Consider the following 19,838-nt stretch of genomic DNA (forward strand, 5'->3'; position numbering starts at 1 on the left):
CAGATTCCCTTTAAAATCCATCTACACAAATGTTTTTTTCTTACCCCATCCTCCCCACCTATGACAAAGAGGACCCCTCCCTCTCCATATTGTACTCCTTATTAGTGATAATCAGTGAGATATTTCAAGCTGATGCAGTATTATGCAAGTTTTGTATGCAAATTTATGCAGATCGAAAATGGACCAAGTGAATGTTACCTCAGCAGGATTTGATTGGTTCATGTTGCTGCATATATTTGCATCCAAAATTAGCATCAACTAGAAATGATTTGCATCTGTGACCATCCCTACTCCTTATACTTTAGTTGCAGCGATGATGTCTCAATGGGGCCTAGGCCTGGGTCTCACCGGCTTCTTAAAAGGTGCATGGCACATATGTCTCTCATCCCATCCTTACACCTGTGATTGGAAGGGAGCACGGCTGCTAGAGCAACTTACCTCCCACTGTTTGTCTGATGCGGGTTTTGGCTGTGCTTATAGTGCAGTGCTGGATTTGGTGAGGTAATACTGGCACGGGGAGGTAGGGTAGGGGGGGGGGGGGGGGGGGAGTTTTCTTAGATGGGTTGTGGGAAATTGCTTGAAGCAGGGAGTCAAGACAGTTCTGTTGGCCCCATAGTAGCTTGTGGCCTTGTACTTGGATGAGGACCATGTGACCCATAAAGTTTAGGACCTTCGTAGTTGGCTTTAGGTGGACGCATATGGTTAATTGGGAGGGGCTAGGTAGGGGAAAAAATATGGAATTTATAAATAAGCATATGGAGGTTTCTCTCTTCTGGTAATAGAAAAGTATTAGGTATAATTTACAGGTTCATTCAGGAGCTTTCAATCTGCAGAGTATGTGCGGAGCATGAGCAGTACCTGAACCACTCATGTTTCAGACTGGTGAGTGATCTCTCGAGTGGACAACTTTTCTAGGCCCATTCTGTAGCTGATCAGGAAAGCACCATGCACAAAGAGCTGTTGCATAGCCCATCTGAACACACTCTATTTCTATAGTAGAGAACAACACGAGAAGGTTAATTGCACTATGCTCTGGAATTGCCCATTATATGGCCTCCTTCATTTTCCCTAATGGACTGATAACTGCGATTGATAGAGGCGGCTGAATCAGCCTGGACAGAAATGTCAAGGATGTAAACAAGCCATAAAGTTAAATATTTTATTGCCGTTCTACCTAGGAATGAAGAGAGTTTACCCAGCGGTGGTTAATAATTATACGGCCATCTCATCTCCCAGCTCGTGATCAGTCAGCTGCAAAGGAGGGAATTAAATGAAGTCCAACTGTCATCAGTCGTGTGGAATGGAAGTCTGTGAATCTTTACATCGGACAATCCAGTCTTCCTAATTTGCTTTTAAACCAGTTCTCTTCTCGGGACCTTCTATGGCCACGGGATGGTGAAGTTCCTAGAGTCTATAAAACTGTGTCATCTTCCTCCTTTTTGGCCTCCTCTTTTTGGTCTTCTACCTTTTTGTCCTCCTGTATTTCTTCTAACTTTTTGCCATCTTCCTTTTTGTCTTCCACCTTTTTGTCCTCTTCCTTTTTGTCTTCCTCCTTTTTCTCAGGTTCAGATAGGGTTTCCTGATAAGTTTCACACCTCAGTTAGTTACAAAATTTTACTAATACAAAGCATGAAATTAAAGTAGCCATCTCTATTTCCCTTTAAATACAAATTCACTTTCCTTTTTTTTTTTTTTTATTCATCCTCAACCTAACACTTCTACCTCTTAAGCCTGGTACACACATTCCATTTTGATTGGCCTATTATGGGTAACCATCAAGGATCCATTATTATTTTTCCAACTTGGCATTAAAGGGACACTTTAGGGGGGTCGGGGGAAAATGAGTTGAACTTACCCGGGGCTTCTAATGGTCCCCCGCAGACATCCTGTGCCTACGCAGCCACTCACCGATGCTCTGGCCTCGCCTCCGGTTCACTTCTGGAATTTCAGACTTTAAAGTCAGAAAACCACTGTGCCTGCGTTGCCGTGTCCTCGCTCCTGCAGATGTCACCAGGAGCGCACGGCGTAGGCACAGACCATACTGGGACTGAGCAGTACACTCCTGGTGACGTCAGCGGTAGTGAGGACACGGCAACGCAGGCGCAGTGGTTTTCAGACTTTAAAGTCTGAAATTCCAGAAGTGAACTGGAGGCGGGGCCAGAGCATCAGTGAGTGGCTGCGCGGGCACAGGATGTCTGTAGGGGACCATTAGAAGCCCCGGGTAAGTTCAACTCATTTACCCCTGACCCCCCTACAGTGTCCCTTTAAGTTCTTACCAGAATGAATCCAGACAGCAATAACACATCAAATTTTTTAACCCCTCTTTACTCTATCCAACCCCCCTCCCCAAATATACTCTTTGGAGTAACGCTTTTTAAACCATCCATGTGCTTTGCATACAATAGATTCTTGCTTGTCTTGCCTGCCTATCAGCTGCCAGCTTGCATTCCGCTCTGCTCCAAGTTGCACCTGTAGCTGCATGAACAATACATTCATGGACTTCCCCGTCTGATTGCGACGTGTTGGCTAAACTATTTAGGAGAAGTCTGCGATTGGGACAGTTCTCCTGTTGCCTCATTGGAAGTCTACATGTGTGGCACATACAGTATACCAGAGCCGGGAGAAGATCCTCCAGCACCCAAGGCTGAGACAGCAAAGTGTGCCGCTCCATCCCTCCCACCCCAGCTGTCACACACTGATTGCTATTAGACTAAGAGGCGCCCCAGGGCCCACAACCTCCCCAACACCTTAATCTCTAGTTATCTGGCTTGCAGCCACTGCCATGTATCCCCTTTTTCTTATTTCTGCCTGCTTCCAACACAATTGGGAAATGATAGCTGAGTGAGTTGGGCGCCCCCTCCTACACTGCGCCCTGAGGCTGGAGCCTCTCCAGCCTTTGCCTCGGCCAGGCCCTGCAGTATACCCTCTACTTGAAGATTATGGATCAGGGGAGGCTCTGTGAACCTTTAACCCATTGGAACTTTGTGTCACACCTGTCCTTGGCCTGTAGACCACCTTTGTCTGATCCTTTAACTACTTACTGCACACCTTGCAGTATATACTGCAAAGTTCACAGGATGCACCAGGGCGGTGAATACAAGTCTACATCGGCGTGCAGCTCTCGCTGCCGTTACCGCTGGTTAGCGGGGAGATGAATGAATAGGAACGCAGTTCCCATTCATAAATCTAAGTCCCTGATTCAATGAATACTGGCATCTTTGAGAGGCCGGCATTCATTGTATCTTCCTGTTGTTACACTGCCACGCATTAATTCCGATTCACGTGCTTACGTACATGAATCGGAAATGATGGCTGAGGACATCTTGTGGCCAAATAGTAAATTACACCAAAATTCATTTTTAAGTAATAAAATCCCCACACTGAGTTTTATAATCAACCATTTCCCTCCCACACCCTCCCATAGTACCCAAACTTTTTTTTGTATAGGAAGAAAAAAATTAAATATTGACATAAATATTAAAAAAGTTCAGTCCCTAAGGTAACTACATATATATATATATATATATATATATATATATATATATATATATATATATATATATATATAATGTAGTTACCTTAGGGACTGAACTTTTTTAATATTTATGTCAAGAGGGTATATTACTATTAATTTTTAATTTACGGGCTTGTAATTAGCGATGGACGCAAAACTAAAAAAAAATTCACTTTTATTTCCAAATAAAATATTGGCGTCATACATTGTACTAGGGAAATTTTTTAAACGTTGCAATAACCGGGACAAATTGGAAAATAAAATGTGTGGCTTTTATCCACAGTAGAACATTTTATTTTAACACTATAATTGCCCAAAACTGAGAAATAATGAATTTTTTCATTTTTTTTCTTATTATTCCAATTAAAATGCATTTAGGATAACATAATTCTAAGCATACTGTACCTCCCGAAGAAAGCCTAATTGGTGGTGAGAAAAACAAGATATAGATCATTTCACTGTGATTAGTAGTAATTAAGTTATTGGCGAAAAAAAAGGGAGGAGCGCTGACAGGTGAAAATTGCTCTGGTCCACAAGGGGAAAAATGCCTCAGTTGTCAAGTAGCCAGCCATTCTCAACCTTTTCACCCTGGAGGAACCCCTGCAAATAATTTTTGGATCTCAAAGAATCCCTTGCATTTATTTTGCAGGAGGCGTGGTCTTTAAAAGTAGGTGTGGCTAGTTATTTCACTTCCCCCATTACAGTGTCTCCTTATTCTAGTCCTTTTTATATGTGCTCCATATTCTAACTCCCAATGTAGTACCCCCTTTTTGCAGTAACCCCTATTATAATGTGCTCTATCATACTTCCCCAACCACCACGATGGGGGAAAATGCCAAGGAACCCCTGCAGAGTACTCAAGGAAGCCTGGTTGAGAAAGCCTGCTTTAAACCATTAACATTGAAGTTTGGTTGGACTCCATCTACTATATAGGCTTTCCCTTTTCCCCTCTCCCTTTTATACAATACTATCTGAAGACCTTGTGTTGCTCGGGTATGTATTTGGTGGTTGTTGGCTCTGCCAACTTCTTCTAACCTTGACACACAGTGTCAGTCACACACAGTGACTACTCAATGAAGTTTGTGAGCGTTGGGATCCTTGGCATCAATAATGTGAGAATGGAAGCAATTTATCAATCAAACAAATTTGAATGGCTGTTTGTGGCTACACCCACTTTCCTAAATATTAATCCCAGTCACCTAATGACTGACTGTAGCAGGTTTGAGGCCTCTACCATTAACAGTATAAGGCTAAACAAAGGTACTTTGCTGCACTGATTGGAACCCAAGCTTCCAACCCTCGACAGCTTTTTGCTACCTTCAATTCCCTCCTCAACCCCACTCCTCCCCCTCCCAGCTCCTCCCTCTCAGCCAATGACTTTGCCAACCACTTCACCACTAAAATTGCAACAATACGCAATTAAATATACCTCCTCCATCCCTCCCTTCACAATGCCTCTCAGGTTGTCCCCTTGCCTTCCTTCCCAGCTGCTCCCCTGTCTCATCCACCCCTCGCCTCTTTTGCTCCTGCCACCATCGATGAAGTCAGCCTGCTGCTAGTGGCTTTCCCCCCCCACATCCTCTCCCTGTGATCCGGTACCTGCGAATACTCTTCGTCCCCACTTCCCTGACCTGGCCCCAGTCCTCACCTCCTTGTTCAATCTCTCCCTTTCCACAGGCATCTTCCCCAAAGCATTCAAACAGGCCACTGTACTTCCCCTGCTGAAAAAACCCTCACTCGACCCATCCCTACCCTCTAACTACCACCCAATCTCCCTCCTTCCCTATGCTTCTAAACTCCTTGAACGCCTAGTCCACCAGCGCATTACACAATACATCAACACCAATACCCTACTTGACCCCCTACAGTCTGCATTCTGACCTGCACACTCAACTGAAACAGCCCTCGCCAAGGTGGTCAACTACCTTACCCTTGCCAGGGCCAAAGGCAGTTATTCCATCCTGCTCCTCCTTGACCTCTCTGCAGCATTCGACACTGTTGACCACTCCTTCCTCCTCCAATCACTACAGTCCATGGGCATCCATGGTCTTGCCTTGGCCTGGATCTCCTCCTACCTATCCAATCGCTCCTTCACCACTTCCTTCAATGGCTCCTCCTGAACCCCTGCCCCCCTCTCAGTTGGGGTCCCCCAGGGCTCTGTTCTAGACCCCCTTCTTTTCTCCATATACACTTCCTCAATTGGCAAGCTTATCTCCTCCCTGGGCTTCAATTACCACCTTTATGCAGATGACACTCAGATTTACCTCCATACCCCCGATCTCTCATCCACCACCATAAACAAGGTCTCCTCATGTCTCTCAGCAATTTCCTCCTGGATGTCAGCTAGGTTCCTAAAGCTTAACCTAGACAAAACTGAGCTCCTGATCTTTCCACCACATGCTGCTGCACCCATCCCAGATTTCCACCTCACAATCGACAACACAACCATTGTCCCTACCTCCCAGGCCCGCTGTCTGGGTGTCACCTTGGACTCTGACCTCTCCTTCATCCCACACATCCAAAACATCACCACAGCCTGCAATTTCCACCTCCGTAATATCTCCAAGATCTGCCCCTTCTTAACCCCGGACACGACCAAACTGCTCATCCATGCCCTCATCATCTCCCGCCTTGATTACTGTAATTCCCTCCTTTCTGGCCTCCCCCTGAAACGCACTGCCCCCCTTCAATCAGAGATGAACGCGGCTGCAAGACTCATCCATTCTTCGCACCGCTCTGCATCCACATCTCCCCTTTGTGAATCCCTGCACTGGCTCCCTATCCGTTTCAGGATAAGTTTCAAGATTCTATGCCTGGCGTATAAATCTGTGCACAAAACCTGCCCTACCTACATCTCGGAGCTTGTTCACAAGTATACACCAGGTCGCCCCCTCCGTTCTTCCAACGACCTTCGCCTCACCACCCCACGCATTTCCCACTCCCATGCCCGCCTGCAGGATTTCTCAAGAGCTGCCCCCACCCTCTGGAATGCCCTTCCACCACCCATTAGACTTGCTCCCTCTTTCAACACATTCAAGCAAGCCCTCAAAACCCACCTCTTTATGATGGCCTACCCACCTCCTACCACACAGTAACTCTGTAAGGAATATTTAACAGCCCCCCCCCCCCTAGTGTTTCCACCCCTCCCTTTAGATTGTAAGCCTCTGGCAGGGTCCTCCACTCCCTAGTGTAATCTACAGGATCATGTGCTCCTGTCCCATGGCAGCCTGTACTTGTATTACTGGGCCTACCTAACCAGCCCATATTGCATGATCATGTATTTTGTACAATTTGCATGTATAACTTTGTTCTATGTGTATAACCCTATGTATGTCATCCTTGTATCATTGTATATATTTATTGTCCAGCGCTGCGTAATATGTTGGCGCTTTATAAATACAATAAATAATAATAATAATAATTACAGCAATTGAAATATTCCCCTTGAAAATCATTAGGCAAAATTTGATTGGCTGTTGTAGGCTCCTTCTATCTTCCTAAATATTAATCCAAGTCACCTAGAGACCAAATGTACCAAGTTTGAGAACCCGGTGATTAAGTCTAATATTGGCTGCAGTTTACATTTTGATTGGCTGTTTTATGCTCCATCCACTTTTCCTGAGTTCGTAATCTCAGTCACCAAGTGACCAGCTGTGCCAAGTTTGGGCACTCTGGCTTTATTTCTGTGAGAATGGCAACTTTTAAAATGTTCCCATTAATGTCAATGAGTGAAATCTAAAAATGTAATTGCCTGTTTGTGGTTTCGCCCAGGTGTGTGTGTGTGTATGTATGTACGTGTGGTGAGACACGTACATGGCAATAAGGTAGTGTAAGAGTTATGCCCGGTTCACACTGTCAGGTGAGGTGAGAAAATAATTGTTTCTGCTAGTTGACACCTCCACGACATAAATGTTAGTCCTCTTGGAGGAAATCTTTGTGTAGTGGTGTTTAGTGGCCGCCTTGCTTGTGCACACGTTCACGGGAGTGCAGGCGATCGCTGTTTTCCAGCCCCTACGGTCGGGCTAAGGTAGCTCAATGACAGTTAAGTGACCCAAAAAAACACTGATTCTGCACTGAGGCCTTAAACAGGGAGCAGTAGGGGTTGTGAAGAATTATTGGGTTATGCTCCATTGCACTACTAGGACCAGCAGACCTGTCTCCAACAGTTAACGTGTGCACTGGACTCAAAGAACTGCAATATAACAATAGCAATAAAAACAGCCCTCAGAAGGGTGAACTACTGTAGCACCAAGCACTTACTGCACCTGTCTGCAACAGCTAAGGTGCACTATGTGGACACACTGAACATCAATATCACAAGATTAAAACAGAGCCTTTAGAAGGGCTCTGGGGATATGTAGATGGTGAATTGGTATTGTAGCATAAAAAAACTCCACTGGGGACACAGAACACAGGCCTTACTAACGCTTTCCCTATCTGCAGTACACTCTCCCTGATCTGCCTAGCACAGAAGCCAAACACAGACTGCAAAATGGCGTGTGTGTGTGTGCGTGTGTGTGCGTGCGTGCGTGCGTGCGTGCGTGCGTGCGTGCGTGCGTGCGTGCGTGCGTGTGTGTGTGTGTGTGTGTGTGTGTAGGAGGGTCCAGATGGGAGGCATAGCTGATTGGCTGCCATGCGTCTGCTAACTCTGGGGTGAGGGGTAAAAGTTTGGCTCCATTATAATGTGTAGGGGGCAGGTCGAACATACCATGTGTTCGCTTGAGGGGGTGAATGCAAACTCTTTGCCGGCAAAACAGTTCGGGCCATCTCTACTCCTATCCTTGCTTCCATTGATACTACAAGGAGTTCACTTACATCCTGTTAATAGCTACTAAACATTTGTGTCCAGATAACTTTAATGGATTCAACTTAGAAAGAATACGTTTTTCTCACCAGTTCAATGGGCTCTTGGGCTGCTCTTGCCTTGCTTGGTGGTGGCGTGTTCTGCTTGGGTTTAGGAGTGCTGTTGACTTCAGGAAGCGGGTCAGCCATGGAGGCCTTTATCTGGATCTTCTGGGACTGGTAGTATTCATTGCCTTCTGGTGAAACCACCAGTACAGTGACAGTTTCTCCTGCTGCCTTGATCCTCCCCACAACGCTCTCATAGCTCTCCATCTGTACGTTGACACCACTGACCTCCACGAGCACATCGTCCTCTCTGACTCCCGCCACGTCTGCTGGACCGCCCTTCACAACCTAGCAAGATCAATGACATGATGAGTGTTTACCAAGACCTTTCTGGAGACATCTTAAACAGTGGCTGCAACCAGCCAATATGTGCATGAAGGAGCTTCTACTGTATAGCTATTTAAAGAAAATTGGATCTGTTACTCGTACAGTTCATTTATTTTATCTTTACCGCAAACCAGAGACTGAATAAGGAACCAGAAAGGGAGCATAGGATGGAAAAAAGAACAACATAATCAGTGGTAACCTACAGTAAATAAACTATTGTAAAAATAAGTAAAATGAGCTGCATTGCCCTATTGGTCACTGGTCAGTTTTAATCTCCATCATATTGATGGAACAATAAGGAACCTTAAATGGTCAAAGGGGTCTTTCTCCTCACACCCATAGCGACATAAGCAATTTTGTATATTATTTTTCTGGGCTTAGCTCTGGAACCAGCAATTGTTTTATTGTGGAGTTTTTTTTTACTGACTATGTACTTTATTACTGTGTGCAAAATTCTGGGTCTGACTTATCGTAAAGTAGATCAACAGTTTTTATTTAGTAGTTATAAAGTAGTAGTTTGCATAGTTCTAATTTTTTCACTTGCTAGATATAGTGCAATGCTATGGGCGCTCCTCCGGTGCTCTGTATCAGGGCTAGTTCACACCAAAAACCGCTAAGCGTAATTGCAAACGGTTATCACTTTTCTAGTGATGTGCAGTAGCGATTCCCAGCATGTTCCTAGCGATTTTCTATTTATGCCTAGCAATTTTGGAGAGTTTGCATTGAGCAATTTTGTAGTTCTTGTGGCAAAACTGGAAGTACACTTTGACCAGGAAGTGAACAGCTTTTAGCAAAAAACGCTTTGAAAATTGCTCTATTCACCGATTTTTTAAAGTGATTTTACAGTTTTCCTATACTCTACATTGAGGCATAACCACCTCCAAAAATCACATCACCCTGGTGTGAACTAGCTCACAGAAACAATTAGCCAAGTACTTTTTTTAAAGGCTCTTGGTGTGAGCCAGCCCATAATCGAGATTTTCTGTCTAATCATAATTTCGATAAATTTTTGGTCGAAAATTGATCAAAATTATGATGGAAGTGGCATGTTGAGCTATAGATTTCGAGCACACTCCCATCACTGTGGTAGAATCTGCCAGGAGTCTATAGCACAACATGCCACATCGGTGAGGAAAATCAAGGTGTGTATGGCCTACTTAACTGTATTAAGTTGTCAAAAGACAATAAAAAGTATGTCCCTGGTGCCTTATTTAATTGTTTCCCTTGGTCTATCCTAAGGAAAAAATTATAAAACAGAGTAATAAGTTGTAATTCACGCACTAAGCTGGAGAGGCAGCTTGTCCATATGGTACGGATGGTACTGTACAGATGTGTAATGTATAGAGACACTGCCGCTCTAATGGTCTGTGGCAGTGTATGTTGTACACTGTGGAAACACAGTGGACAATCCGAGACACGGTGGGGGACATGTGTTTCCTATGAGAAAGCATGGAGTGTGTTCTTCATATCCATTGGTCCACTGCCCTCTGTTATAGGAAGATGTCCAGTGGAGGACCTACTATGAAAGGATTTTCATTAATTTTATTTTAGTTTGAATGGATTTTTTTTGTGTAGTAACAGGACTAAGGCCCGGTTCACACTTGCGGTGGCCCTCCGGAATCGCCGTGCCGGAGCCGCACCGCTTGCAGAACGGACGGAACGGACGCACGGCATAGCAATGAAAGCCTATGCGTCCGTTCACATGCGTCCGTTCTGCCGAACCGGAGCCGGACCGGATCCGGGCCGGATCCGGACTCCGGCCTCCGTTCCAACATGCGCTATTTTTTCATCCGGCTCCTCCGGCAGCCGTATCCGGGGCGGAGCCGGACTGCACCATCCGGCCAATACAAACCAATGGGAACCGGAGAGCGCACAACACACAGGCTGAGAAATCCGGATGTTCTACCCCACTTCCTATGGGGATTGTTGCGGCGATATTGGATGGGGACACATGGGCAAGCATTTTGGAGTGGAGCAGCACAGCTGGATCCGGATCCGGAGATGTTGGCAGCATGTCGCAGGTGGAGGTGAGTGCTAAACAGCAGAGGGCCTGATTCCACAGGTCCCCCTTCTGCTGACCTCCCAGACCCCCAACTTTTTTTTGTTTTTAACGTTTTTTTGCCAAACGGATCCGGATCGCATCCTGATGGACACCTGATGCAACCTGACCGGATCCGGATCGGATCCGGATCAGAACCGTACGGTTCCGATCCGGATCCGGTCCGGATCCGGTCAGGTCATCCGGTCCGTTTGGCAAACAACCGCAAGTGTGAACCGGGCCTAATATCTCTGCAGCTCTATTATGAATTGTCCTATATTGTGGCTTTACATCTACCTAGAGGAATATTAAATGGTAGAATTGGTATCACAGAGAATGATGAGAACAGAATAGTGAGTACTTACTGGATTGGGTCGTGTTGGAGGATCTGGATTGAGTCGTGTTGGAGGGCTAGGGTCACGTGTTACTCACTTGCTTGAAGTATTGGCCAGGTACATCCTTCAGAGCATTCAGGTTGACCCCGAAGTGGTATCACAGAGAATTATGAGAGCAGAATAGTGTGTACTTACTGGATTGGGTCAGGTTGGAGAGCCTGGATTGGGCCGTGTTGGAGGGCCTGGATTCGGATGTTTTGAAGGGTCTGATTAGGTTATGTTGGAGGCTCTAGATTGGGTCGTGTTGGAGGATCTAGATTGGGTTGTGTTGGAGGGCCTGGAATGGGTCGTGTTGGAGGGCTGGGCTCACTTTTTACTCACTTGCTTGATGTATTGGCTAGGAACATCCTTCAGAGCATTTAGGTTGACCCCAAAGTGGTATCACAGAGAATGATGAGAGCAGAATAGTGCGTACTTACTGGATTGGGTCATGTTAAAGGGTCTGGATTGGGTCACGTTGGTGGTCCGGAGTCACAGGTTACTCACCTGCTTGATGTATTGGCCAGGAACATCCTTCAGAGCGTTCAGGTTGAATCCAAATCCCTTGTCTCCTTTCTTCACCCTGCAGAGCCTGGGCTTGTGTTTGGGGTCTAGAGAGGCGGGGGGAGCGGCAGGTTGTGCTGGTGTAGATGCCGGAGTAGCAGCTGGTTTGGTGGATGGTGCTACTGCTGGTTTGGGAGCTTCCACAGGTTTTGAAGGCTCTGTATATGCTGGTGGAGGATCATGAAGTTCTCTCAAATGCACAAATGGTGAGAGTCCAGCCTGGAATAGAAATTATAGAAAATAAAAAATGAGATAGAAAAGAATTCTAGCTAAAATAAAAACATAATAGAGGGGGAAGCTGAGAGATGGCTCTCCCTGCACTAGGTAATCCTAGGGGTATGGAGCAAATATATTCCCCTACTGATTACCTAATTTTCTCCTTTGGCTGCATTAAATCAGGTTCCAGCTAGTACTGATGTTGCGAACATGAAATGAACGCAAATGTGCCGCAAACGATTGTGAACTGGCAAACCGCCATAGACTTCAATGGGCAGGCGAATACTAAAACCTAGAGGGACTGTTTCTGGCCACAAAAGTGATGGAAAAGTTGTTTCAAGGGTCCTAACACCTGGACTGTGGCATGCCGGAGGGCGATACATGGCAAAAGTCCCTCCAAAAATTACGTAGTTGATGCAGAGTCATGTTTTAATCTCTAAAGGGCAGAAATCCCATTACATTCCTAAATTTGTGGAATTAAGTGCTTTAAAACGTCCGGCGTGCGTACACAGCGATAAGATAGTGTAAAGGTGGCCACACACCATACAATTTTTTTAAATATCTGTTCAATTTAAGAATTGCAATCAGTTTTTCTGACTGATTGTAACATTTAAAAAATATGACCAATATACCACACACCTATGTTCATTTTTTCCTCAATTATGATAAAAATGATTGGAAACTCTTGGAAAATTGCTAGGGTGTGTATATTAATAAACTGGCAATCTAACACACACCATACAATCTTTAGAGAAATTGAACAGAAATATCTGGCATTCTGGATCGATTTAAATCGAAAAAAACGTGAAATCCGATCAGATTTTTCAGTCGAATGAAAAAAAAGCTTTGGATTTTTTCGAAAGATACGATCGTTTTTATCGAATTACTGTAAAATCGGATCATCTTATTGTATCGTGTGTGGCCACCTTTAGGGTTATGCCTGGTTCACACTGATAGACGAAACGCCGCACTTAACGCAAATAACCGCAAAAAGCTTTAGTGATAACATCAGGTGAGCAAATCATTGTTTTTGTTAGTTGACACCTCCAGGACATAAATGTTAGTCCTCTCTGCAGCAATCTTTGTTTAGTGGTGTTTAGTGCCCCCCCAGAGCTCTGCACTTTTCACCTGAAGCAGAGCAAATCAGCAGCGAGTGACAGGAGAATCTGTAGAATCTGGAGCCTGTGTCTCCTCTCCTGCCCTGAGCTGCCCTATCTGTTCTTACCCTCCCCCAGTGCACTGGTACAGTAGAGATGGGAAGTTCGGATCTTTTCAATGATCCGGATGATTCGAATCGGATCATTGAAGAGATCCGGATCTTTGATTCGAATCTCGGATCATTTTACTACCGGAAGCATTCGGGGTGAAATGAACAGCAGGACAGGTCTGTGGACAGGAGAAGGGGAGGGAGTGGACACACAGAGAAGGGGAGAAGATGGACAGAGGGCAGGGAGTGGACAGAGAAGGGAGGAGGGACGAGCAGAGAGCAGAAATGTTTGCACGTAATACCCACATGCTGAAGTCATATGCTTTACATATATTTCACCTATATCATATATGTTCATCTGTACACTTTGAAAGAAAAGGTCGCACAGTGAAAGAAAGCATTCCCAGAAGATATGTGCAGCTGTTTAGTGCCGAGTGCAGGAGGATTATATTGCCTTTCAATCACACTGTCTGCAAAGTTACTGAGCTATGCTGAGCCAAAAGCTTCCCATGTGTTCACTGTGCAGCACTACGGAACAGACAGCCTATAATGGGCAGAATGTTATAGCCAGTATGTGTGCTCTACACATATCTGGCAGTGGCACCCATGTCCCCTCTCTCTCATCTACCTGTCTCCCTTCAAGGCTGGCTCCTCTCCAACTCAGCTATTCATCCCTGCTCTGCTTCCCGAACCCCGCTGCCCGCTGAGAGGGGGCGTGTCGCTCCTGGCCCCGCCCCATTTTGCGATCCGAATCACTCATTTTGATGATTCGGATGATCGACTCATAAAATAGATTCGGATCAAAGATCCGAATCGTTCATGATCCGGACAACACTATGGTACAGACCGAAGAGGCAGCCTCATTTTCTGCAGCCCACTCTGACAAGTGCAAACACTGCTTCATTCCCTCATATGCATCCACTTCTTGATGTGTTGCTGCTTCATATGAATGTAACATCCAACTGATTTATATGAATTTGATGTATTGAAGTTGTTTAATATGAGGATAGATACTGTAGTTGAGGTCATGTGACATGAAGTGGATTAACAACTGGGGGCATTTGATATGGCTAGATCACAATTGAGGATTATTTGATGTGTGGATCACATTCATTGCTGATTTTAGGCTGCTTTCACAGTGGGACGTTACAGGCGCACGTTAGAGCAGCCAGTAACGCAGCCTAACTCACAGCAATGAAAAATCAATGGGCTGTTCACAGTGCCCACATTGCGTTGGAGTATAACGCTGCACGTTCAATGAAAGTGCAACATGCTGGCTGCGTTCGGATGTTTGCACATGCTCAGTACTGTGTTTTTGTTTTTTTTTAATTTGCTGCATGCGTTGTTTTCGTTCGATAGTATGCGTCAAAAAGGACGCATCAAGAGACTCATAACGCAGTTCAATGTAACGTCCAACTTCAATACTAGCATGCGTTGCGTTAGGGGCACGTTATGCGACGTTAACGTCGCATGAAACGCAACGTCTTAGTGTGAAAGGGCCCTTACTGTATAATCTTTATAAATTCATTGTTGTAGAGCATTAGTCACTTTATCCCAGGTCTTTTCTCCATGATCCTGTCACTTTTTTGTCAGCACTTTTCTACATCTGTTCACTAGTTAGTTTATTCTTTACTAGGCATAAGCCTGCCTGTTTATAATGGGCGCTAGGGCTCAGTCGCAACCCCCCTCACCACCATCTTGCCCATGCTGCGCTCCCCCTGCATCCGTCCGCCCGCGTGCCACACATGCGCATTAGTGCAAACGCACAGGGACAGGAGAGGACGCAGGGACACAGGGATTTTTTTATAGATGATTCTCAGTAGCTTTCGCTGGTACTTTTTTAATGCACTAGTCACTTTACTTTGTCCGAGGGTGGCCCAAATTGTCTACTTTGTTTAGGGCCCCATTTGGCCCTAATCCGGCTCTGGCTGCAATAGTGGCTGAATCACACATCTGAAACAAGCATGCAGTTAATCCAGTCTAACTTCAGTCAGAGCACCTGATCTGCATGCTCGTTGAGGGGCTGTGGCTAAAAGTATTAGAGACACAGGATCAGCAGGAGAGTCAGGTAACTGGTATTATTTTAAAAAGAAAAATCCATATCCTTCTCAGTTTAGGTTCCCTTTAAATGACACTTGAAGTAAAAGGAATATAGAATGCCGTTGTTGACTCCATTTTGAAAATGCAAATTTCCTGTCTGCTATTCTGATCTTCTTTCTTTTAATCTCTCTGAGTCACTGACATGGAACATGTGTGCACATCAGCTGTGCTGGCATGGTCGGTTGCATGTTTGTCCCATGCATGTGACCCAGAAACCACTTGAGCCAAAGGATAATGAAGAACCAGAACGCTCAGTATCATTGCAATGGTTTAGCATCCTCTCACCTTGGCGAATAGCTCATCTACTGTATCGTTAGATATCAGCAGTGTGGTCTTATTTCCCCCCTTCCGAATGGCCTCCACCACCTGCTCATGTGTCATCTGTTCCACACTTTGTCCATTGACGGCCACGATGCGGTCAAACTCCTTCAGCTTGGCCTTGTCGGCTGGACCTTGGGGCTCAATTTCCACAATGAAGTGACCTGTGAAGCAGCAGATAAAATCAAGTGTAAAACATTCTTATTTTTTATTAAGTCCCCTTTGCCACCATCTTTATAGAGTTTGTCAGGGTTTCCCACAACATTCAAAAACACTACTTGTGAATTGGCTTCTCCAAACTGACCTTAAACTAGGATGGGACTTTAGACTGTGGACACCACCAAGGGACAGTAGATGCTGCAGGCTTCTGCACCAGATTTTCATATCCACGTCCCACCCAGAACACTATCTCTAAGCATACCAGTTTACACACTACGCGCTGGCTGAGATGGTTAATTTGCTCCCCACTAGTTCGCCTCCTCTGTTTATTATGTCAATTATCTGTATTCAGAGGTTGGCGCTCACAGTGTTTAGGACACAATATTCCTTGCTTTTAGCAGGATAACCAATTCACAGTGCTATAGATAACAATATACTTGCAGCAATATAGCGTGTTCCTAATCCACAACAATGTTAAATTACAATAATGTTATAATACAATATGATTTGCAGTTGATAGATCCTTAGTTCACACCCAATATGACTAGCAGATGATAGTTCCTTAGTTCACAATCAAGTTATAATCCTTCACTTCTTCTCCCATGAGATTAGCCCACAGAGTCCAAAGCGAATTCCACACTCCTATATTAATTTCCCTTTAGAGTTTCACAGAAGTTCCTATACACAATTCTTCAATAACACCACTGGATAGGATAGCCTCCACCACACCCTAGTGAGAGACACTCACCGTGTGGTAAGACCCTCTGTTAGGTCTATGGGCACCTTGGGACCGTTATCGGGTCGTCCCCCACCACTCTCGCTATATTCCAGATCCTCTCCTCTTAGAAGATATCTTCTTTGCCAATCCAACCTCAATAAAAAGGCTTATATAGTGTAATACTGTCACTTTTATTAAAATGTATAAAAAAATGTGTACACTCACAATCTTCAAGATAAAAGCTCGCATAGAGTTTCCCACGGGCTCTCCCCTGTTTGGTGGCCGGCTGGCATAAGTGTCACCAGAAGCTGATGGGATGCTGACCGCCGCGCGCTCGGTCACTCGCGTCCTCCCTCTGCTCTAAGTACACGCCGTCACCCTCGTGCGTCCGTAGTCTCTTCCGCGTCCTGGCCCCGCCTTACATGTTTCGTCATACGTGACTCATCAGAACACGCTATGTTGCTGCAAGTATATTGTTATCTATAGCACTGTGAATTGGTTATCCTGCTAAAAGCAAGGAATATTGTGTCCTAAACACTGTGAGCGCCAACCTCTGAATACAGATAACTATCTGTAAGCAGTTTGTATGTTTTTACTATGTTTGTGTTTTCGCCCACAAACTACAGAATGCAGACTAAGCAGGTTCCTCTTACTGTATCTGTCATAGTTTGTACTTTTATGGTTGGATGTGCATCCTTCATTATGTATTAATATTATTATGATTACTACGGATGAAACTCGTACAATTACAATATTGTGCAAAAGTCCATTTATTTTAGTAATCCAACTTAAAGGTGAAACTGATATATGAGATAAGAACCCTTTGCAGGTGTTTGGGATGAATTTGCTAATTAGCGTCTGACACTCTGAGCCTAGAATATTGAACCTTTTCACAATATTCGAATGGTCTGATATTTTGATTTTGGGGATTTCATAACTTGTAAGCCATAATCATCAAAATTATAACAAATAAAAACTTGAAATATCTCGCTTTGCGTGTAATGAGTCTATTTCATAGAGTAGTTTCACCTTTAAAGTTTCTTAAACCTAAGTTCTTTTCACCTGATTAAGTATATATTGACCCTACAAAACAATATTAGTGGTGTCTTTTCAGAGGTAAATAGACTTCCTTTCAATTCTGTGCATTTTAATAATGTCATCTTACTAGGCGCCTCTTAAATTTCTTTGTAGTGGTATTTCCCAGGGCTGTAGAGTCGGAGTCAGAGTTGAGGAGTTGGAGCAATTTTTGGTACCTGGAGTTGGAGCCGGTGGTTTCAATAAAGGAGTTGGAGTGGCATGATTTTTGTACCAACTGCACAGCCCTGGTAAGAATTTGACTAAAGAGTTGGAGTCGGTGTCCTAGGTTTAGTAAATGGTGGAGTTGGATGATTTTTGTACCAACTCCACAGCCCTGGTAACTGATCTCCTCCCTCCTTCATACTCGTCCTACATCTTTGTACACATGAGGAGGTACCTACTGTGCTCTAGCTGCGAGAAATCAAATAGAGTGGTCATCCTGAACCACAGGAGCTGGGCTTTTTTGCATTCATTTTAACATTATGTATTACACCAGATTGGGCTTCTCATTTGTGTTACCCCCTCCCCTCTTTTCCATATTTTCTGATAGCCGGATTTCTGGAAAGACCACATGGCCTGGGCCCAAGCTCCTGCCAAAGGGTGTGGCCGCAGATGGAAGAGGGATAATTGCATATAGAACAGGAGGCTGTAAACAGAAAAAGGAGGCTGCAAATGGGGAGCAATATATAGAATATGGGAGCTTCTACCAAAGGAAGCTACACATGAAAGAGAGGGACTGTACATGTATTCTACACATGAAATGAGAGGAAGACTGCAGCACATAGAAGAGCAGTCTCCAGAAAGTTGACCTAAGGGTGGAAAAAGTATTAATATGACTTTGCTGCAAGGATATTAGGATTCTTGCTGAGAATAATGACAAATTATTATTATTACCTCTGCGGGTCTTTTCTTGCCTCAGATAGAAGCCATACCCATCGGAGCCCTTGGTCAACTCCACAATCCAAGGCAGGTGTTGCAGAAGCACTGTGGTCGCCTTATCAGCCGTGATTCTCTGTTTGGTCTTCTGGAAGTGCTCCACTGTGTCCTTATCTGCTAGAAGAAACATTATAGAGTTCCCCGATTCTTTCACCTGGGAGTAAGGGAGAACCAAACCAAGAACTTACATAGGCGTAGGTAGAAAGGTTGACTATTCAATCAAAACGTTAGTACCCAATCCTTCGGGCAACATTGCAGGGCTGACGCTGTACACAGGGCTAGCTGTCAGTTGCTATGCGTGTGTGTGTGGGGGGGAGGGGGAGCTACGGAGCGGCATGGGAGTGACATCATGTGCCAGGAAGGGTGAGTGGAGAGAACAATGCAGTTTTAGAGCAGGTGCAGAGACGAGCAACAAAATTGATACGTGGGATGGAAGGTCTCACTTACCAAGAGAGGTTAGATAAACTGGGTTTATTTAGTCTAGATAAAAGACGCCTTAGAGGAGATCTAATTAACATGTATAAATACATCAGAGGGCAATATAATAGCTTGGCGGATGAGCTTTTTGTCCCTAGGCCTTTTCAAAGGACTAGAGGACATAATCTGCGCATGGAGGAAAACCGTTTTAGCCATTTATTTAGGAAAGGGTTCTTTACAGTAAGAGTGATTAAGATGTGGAATGCATTGCCACAGGAAGTTGTTATGGCAAACTCTATACCTGCATTTAAAGGGGGCTTAGATGCTTTCCTTGCGTTGAAAGACATCCATGGCTACAATTACCGTACTAGGTAATGCCTAATGATGTTGATCCAGGGATTTTATCTGATTGCCATCTGGAGTCGGGAAGGACTTTTTTCCTTTTGGGGCTATTTGGACCATGCCTTGTAAGGGTTTTTTCGCCTTCCTCTGGATCAACAGGGATATGTGAGGGAGCAGGCTGGTGTTGTACTTTATACTGGTTGAACTCAATGGTTGTATGTCTATTTTCAACCAAAATAACTATGTAACTATGTAACTATGCCCTCAGCTAGTGCTTGGCCGAGTTGATCCAGCAAGCAGATGGCCAAGGAGGGTTAGTGGCTTCTGAATACACATTGGATTCATTGTCAGCGCTTACATTTGAGAAAGTTGTGAGCTGATTTAGGTGCAACGTTAAATATCAATATTTCTAGCAATATCGATAATTAACAATTTTTAAGTGACATGTTAAATAACAAAATCGATAACAAAAACGGTAAATAACGATTTATTTGCAGCATTACATTATCGGTAAATTTACCGATCATGTTGAACCTAACTATACCTAACCTCTCCCTACTCTCATACAGAACCTTCCCCTGGTGGTGTCTAACCCTATGACCCCCTTGGTGGTGCCTAACTCT

The 19,838-nt window shown here is 44.6% G+C and overlaps 1 protein-coding gene across 5 annotated transcripts in view; it reads right to left on the reverse strand.

Moving 5' to 3' along the window:
* Nucleotides 1-1,145: 1,145 nt before the first annotated feature.
* The window catches only part of PDZK1 (PDZ domain containing 1), a 108,882-nt gene continuing 90,189 nt past the window's right edge, over nucleotides 1,146-19,838 (reverse strand). For all 5 annotated transcript variants that reach the window (XM_068270743.1, XM_068270747.1, XM_068270745.1 and 2 more), the window contains exons 5-9: nucleotides 18,415-18,610; nucleotides 15,534-15,730; nucleotides 11,669-11,944; nucleotides 8,408-8,710; nucleotides 1,146-1,579 (exon numbers count right to left, since the gene is read on the reverse strand). In XM_068270743.1, coding sequence (XP_068126844.1) covers nucleotides 1,412-1,579; nucleotides 8,408-8,710; nucleotides 11,669-11,944; nucleotides 15,534-15,730; nucleotides 18,415-18,610 — 1,140 coding nt within the window. In that variant the 3' untranslated portion in view covers nucleotides 1,146-1,411. The remainder of the gene's footprint in view (nucleotides 1,580-8,407; nucleotides 8,711-11,668; nucleotides 11,945-15,533; nucleotides 15,731-18,414; nucleotides 18,611-19,838) is intronic.

The sequence above is a fragment of the Hyperolius riggenbachi genome, chromosome 2 (assembly GCF_040937935.1).
Source record: "Hyperolius riggenbachi isolate aHypRig1 chromosome 2, aHypRig1.pri, whole genome shotgun sequence".
Lineage (NCBI taxonomy): Eukaryota > Metazoa > Chordata > Amphibia > Anura > Hyperoliidae > Hyperolius > Hyperolius riggenbachi.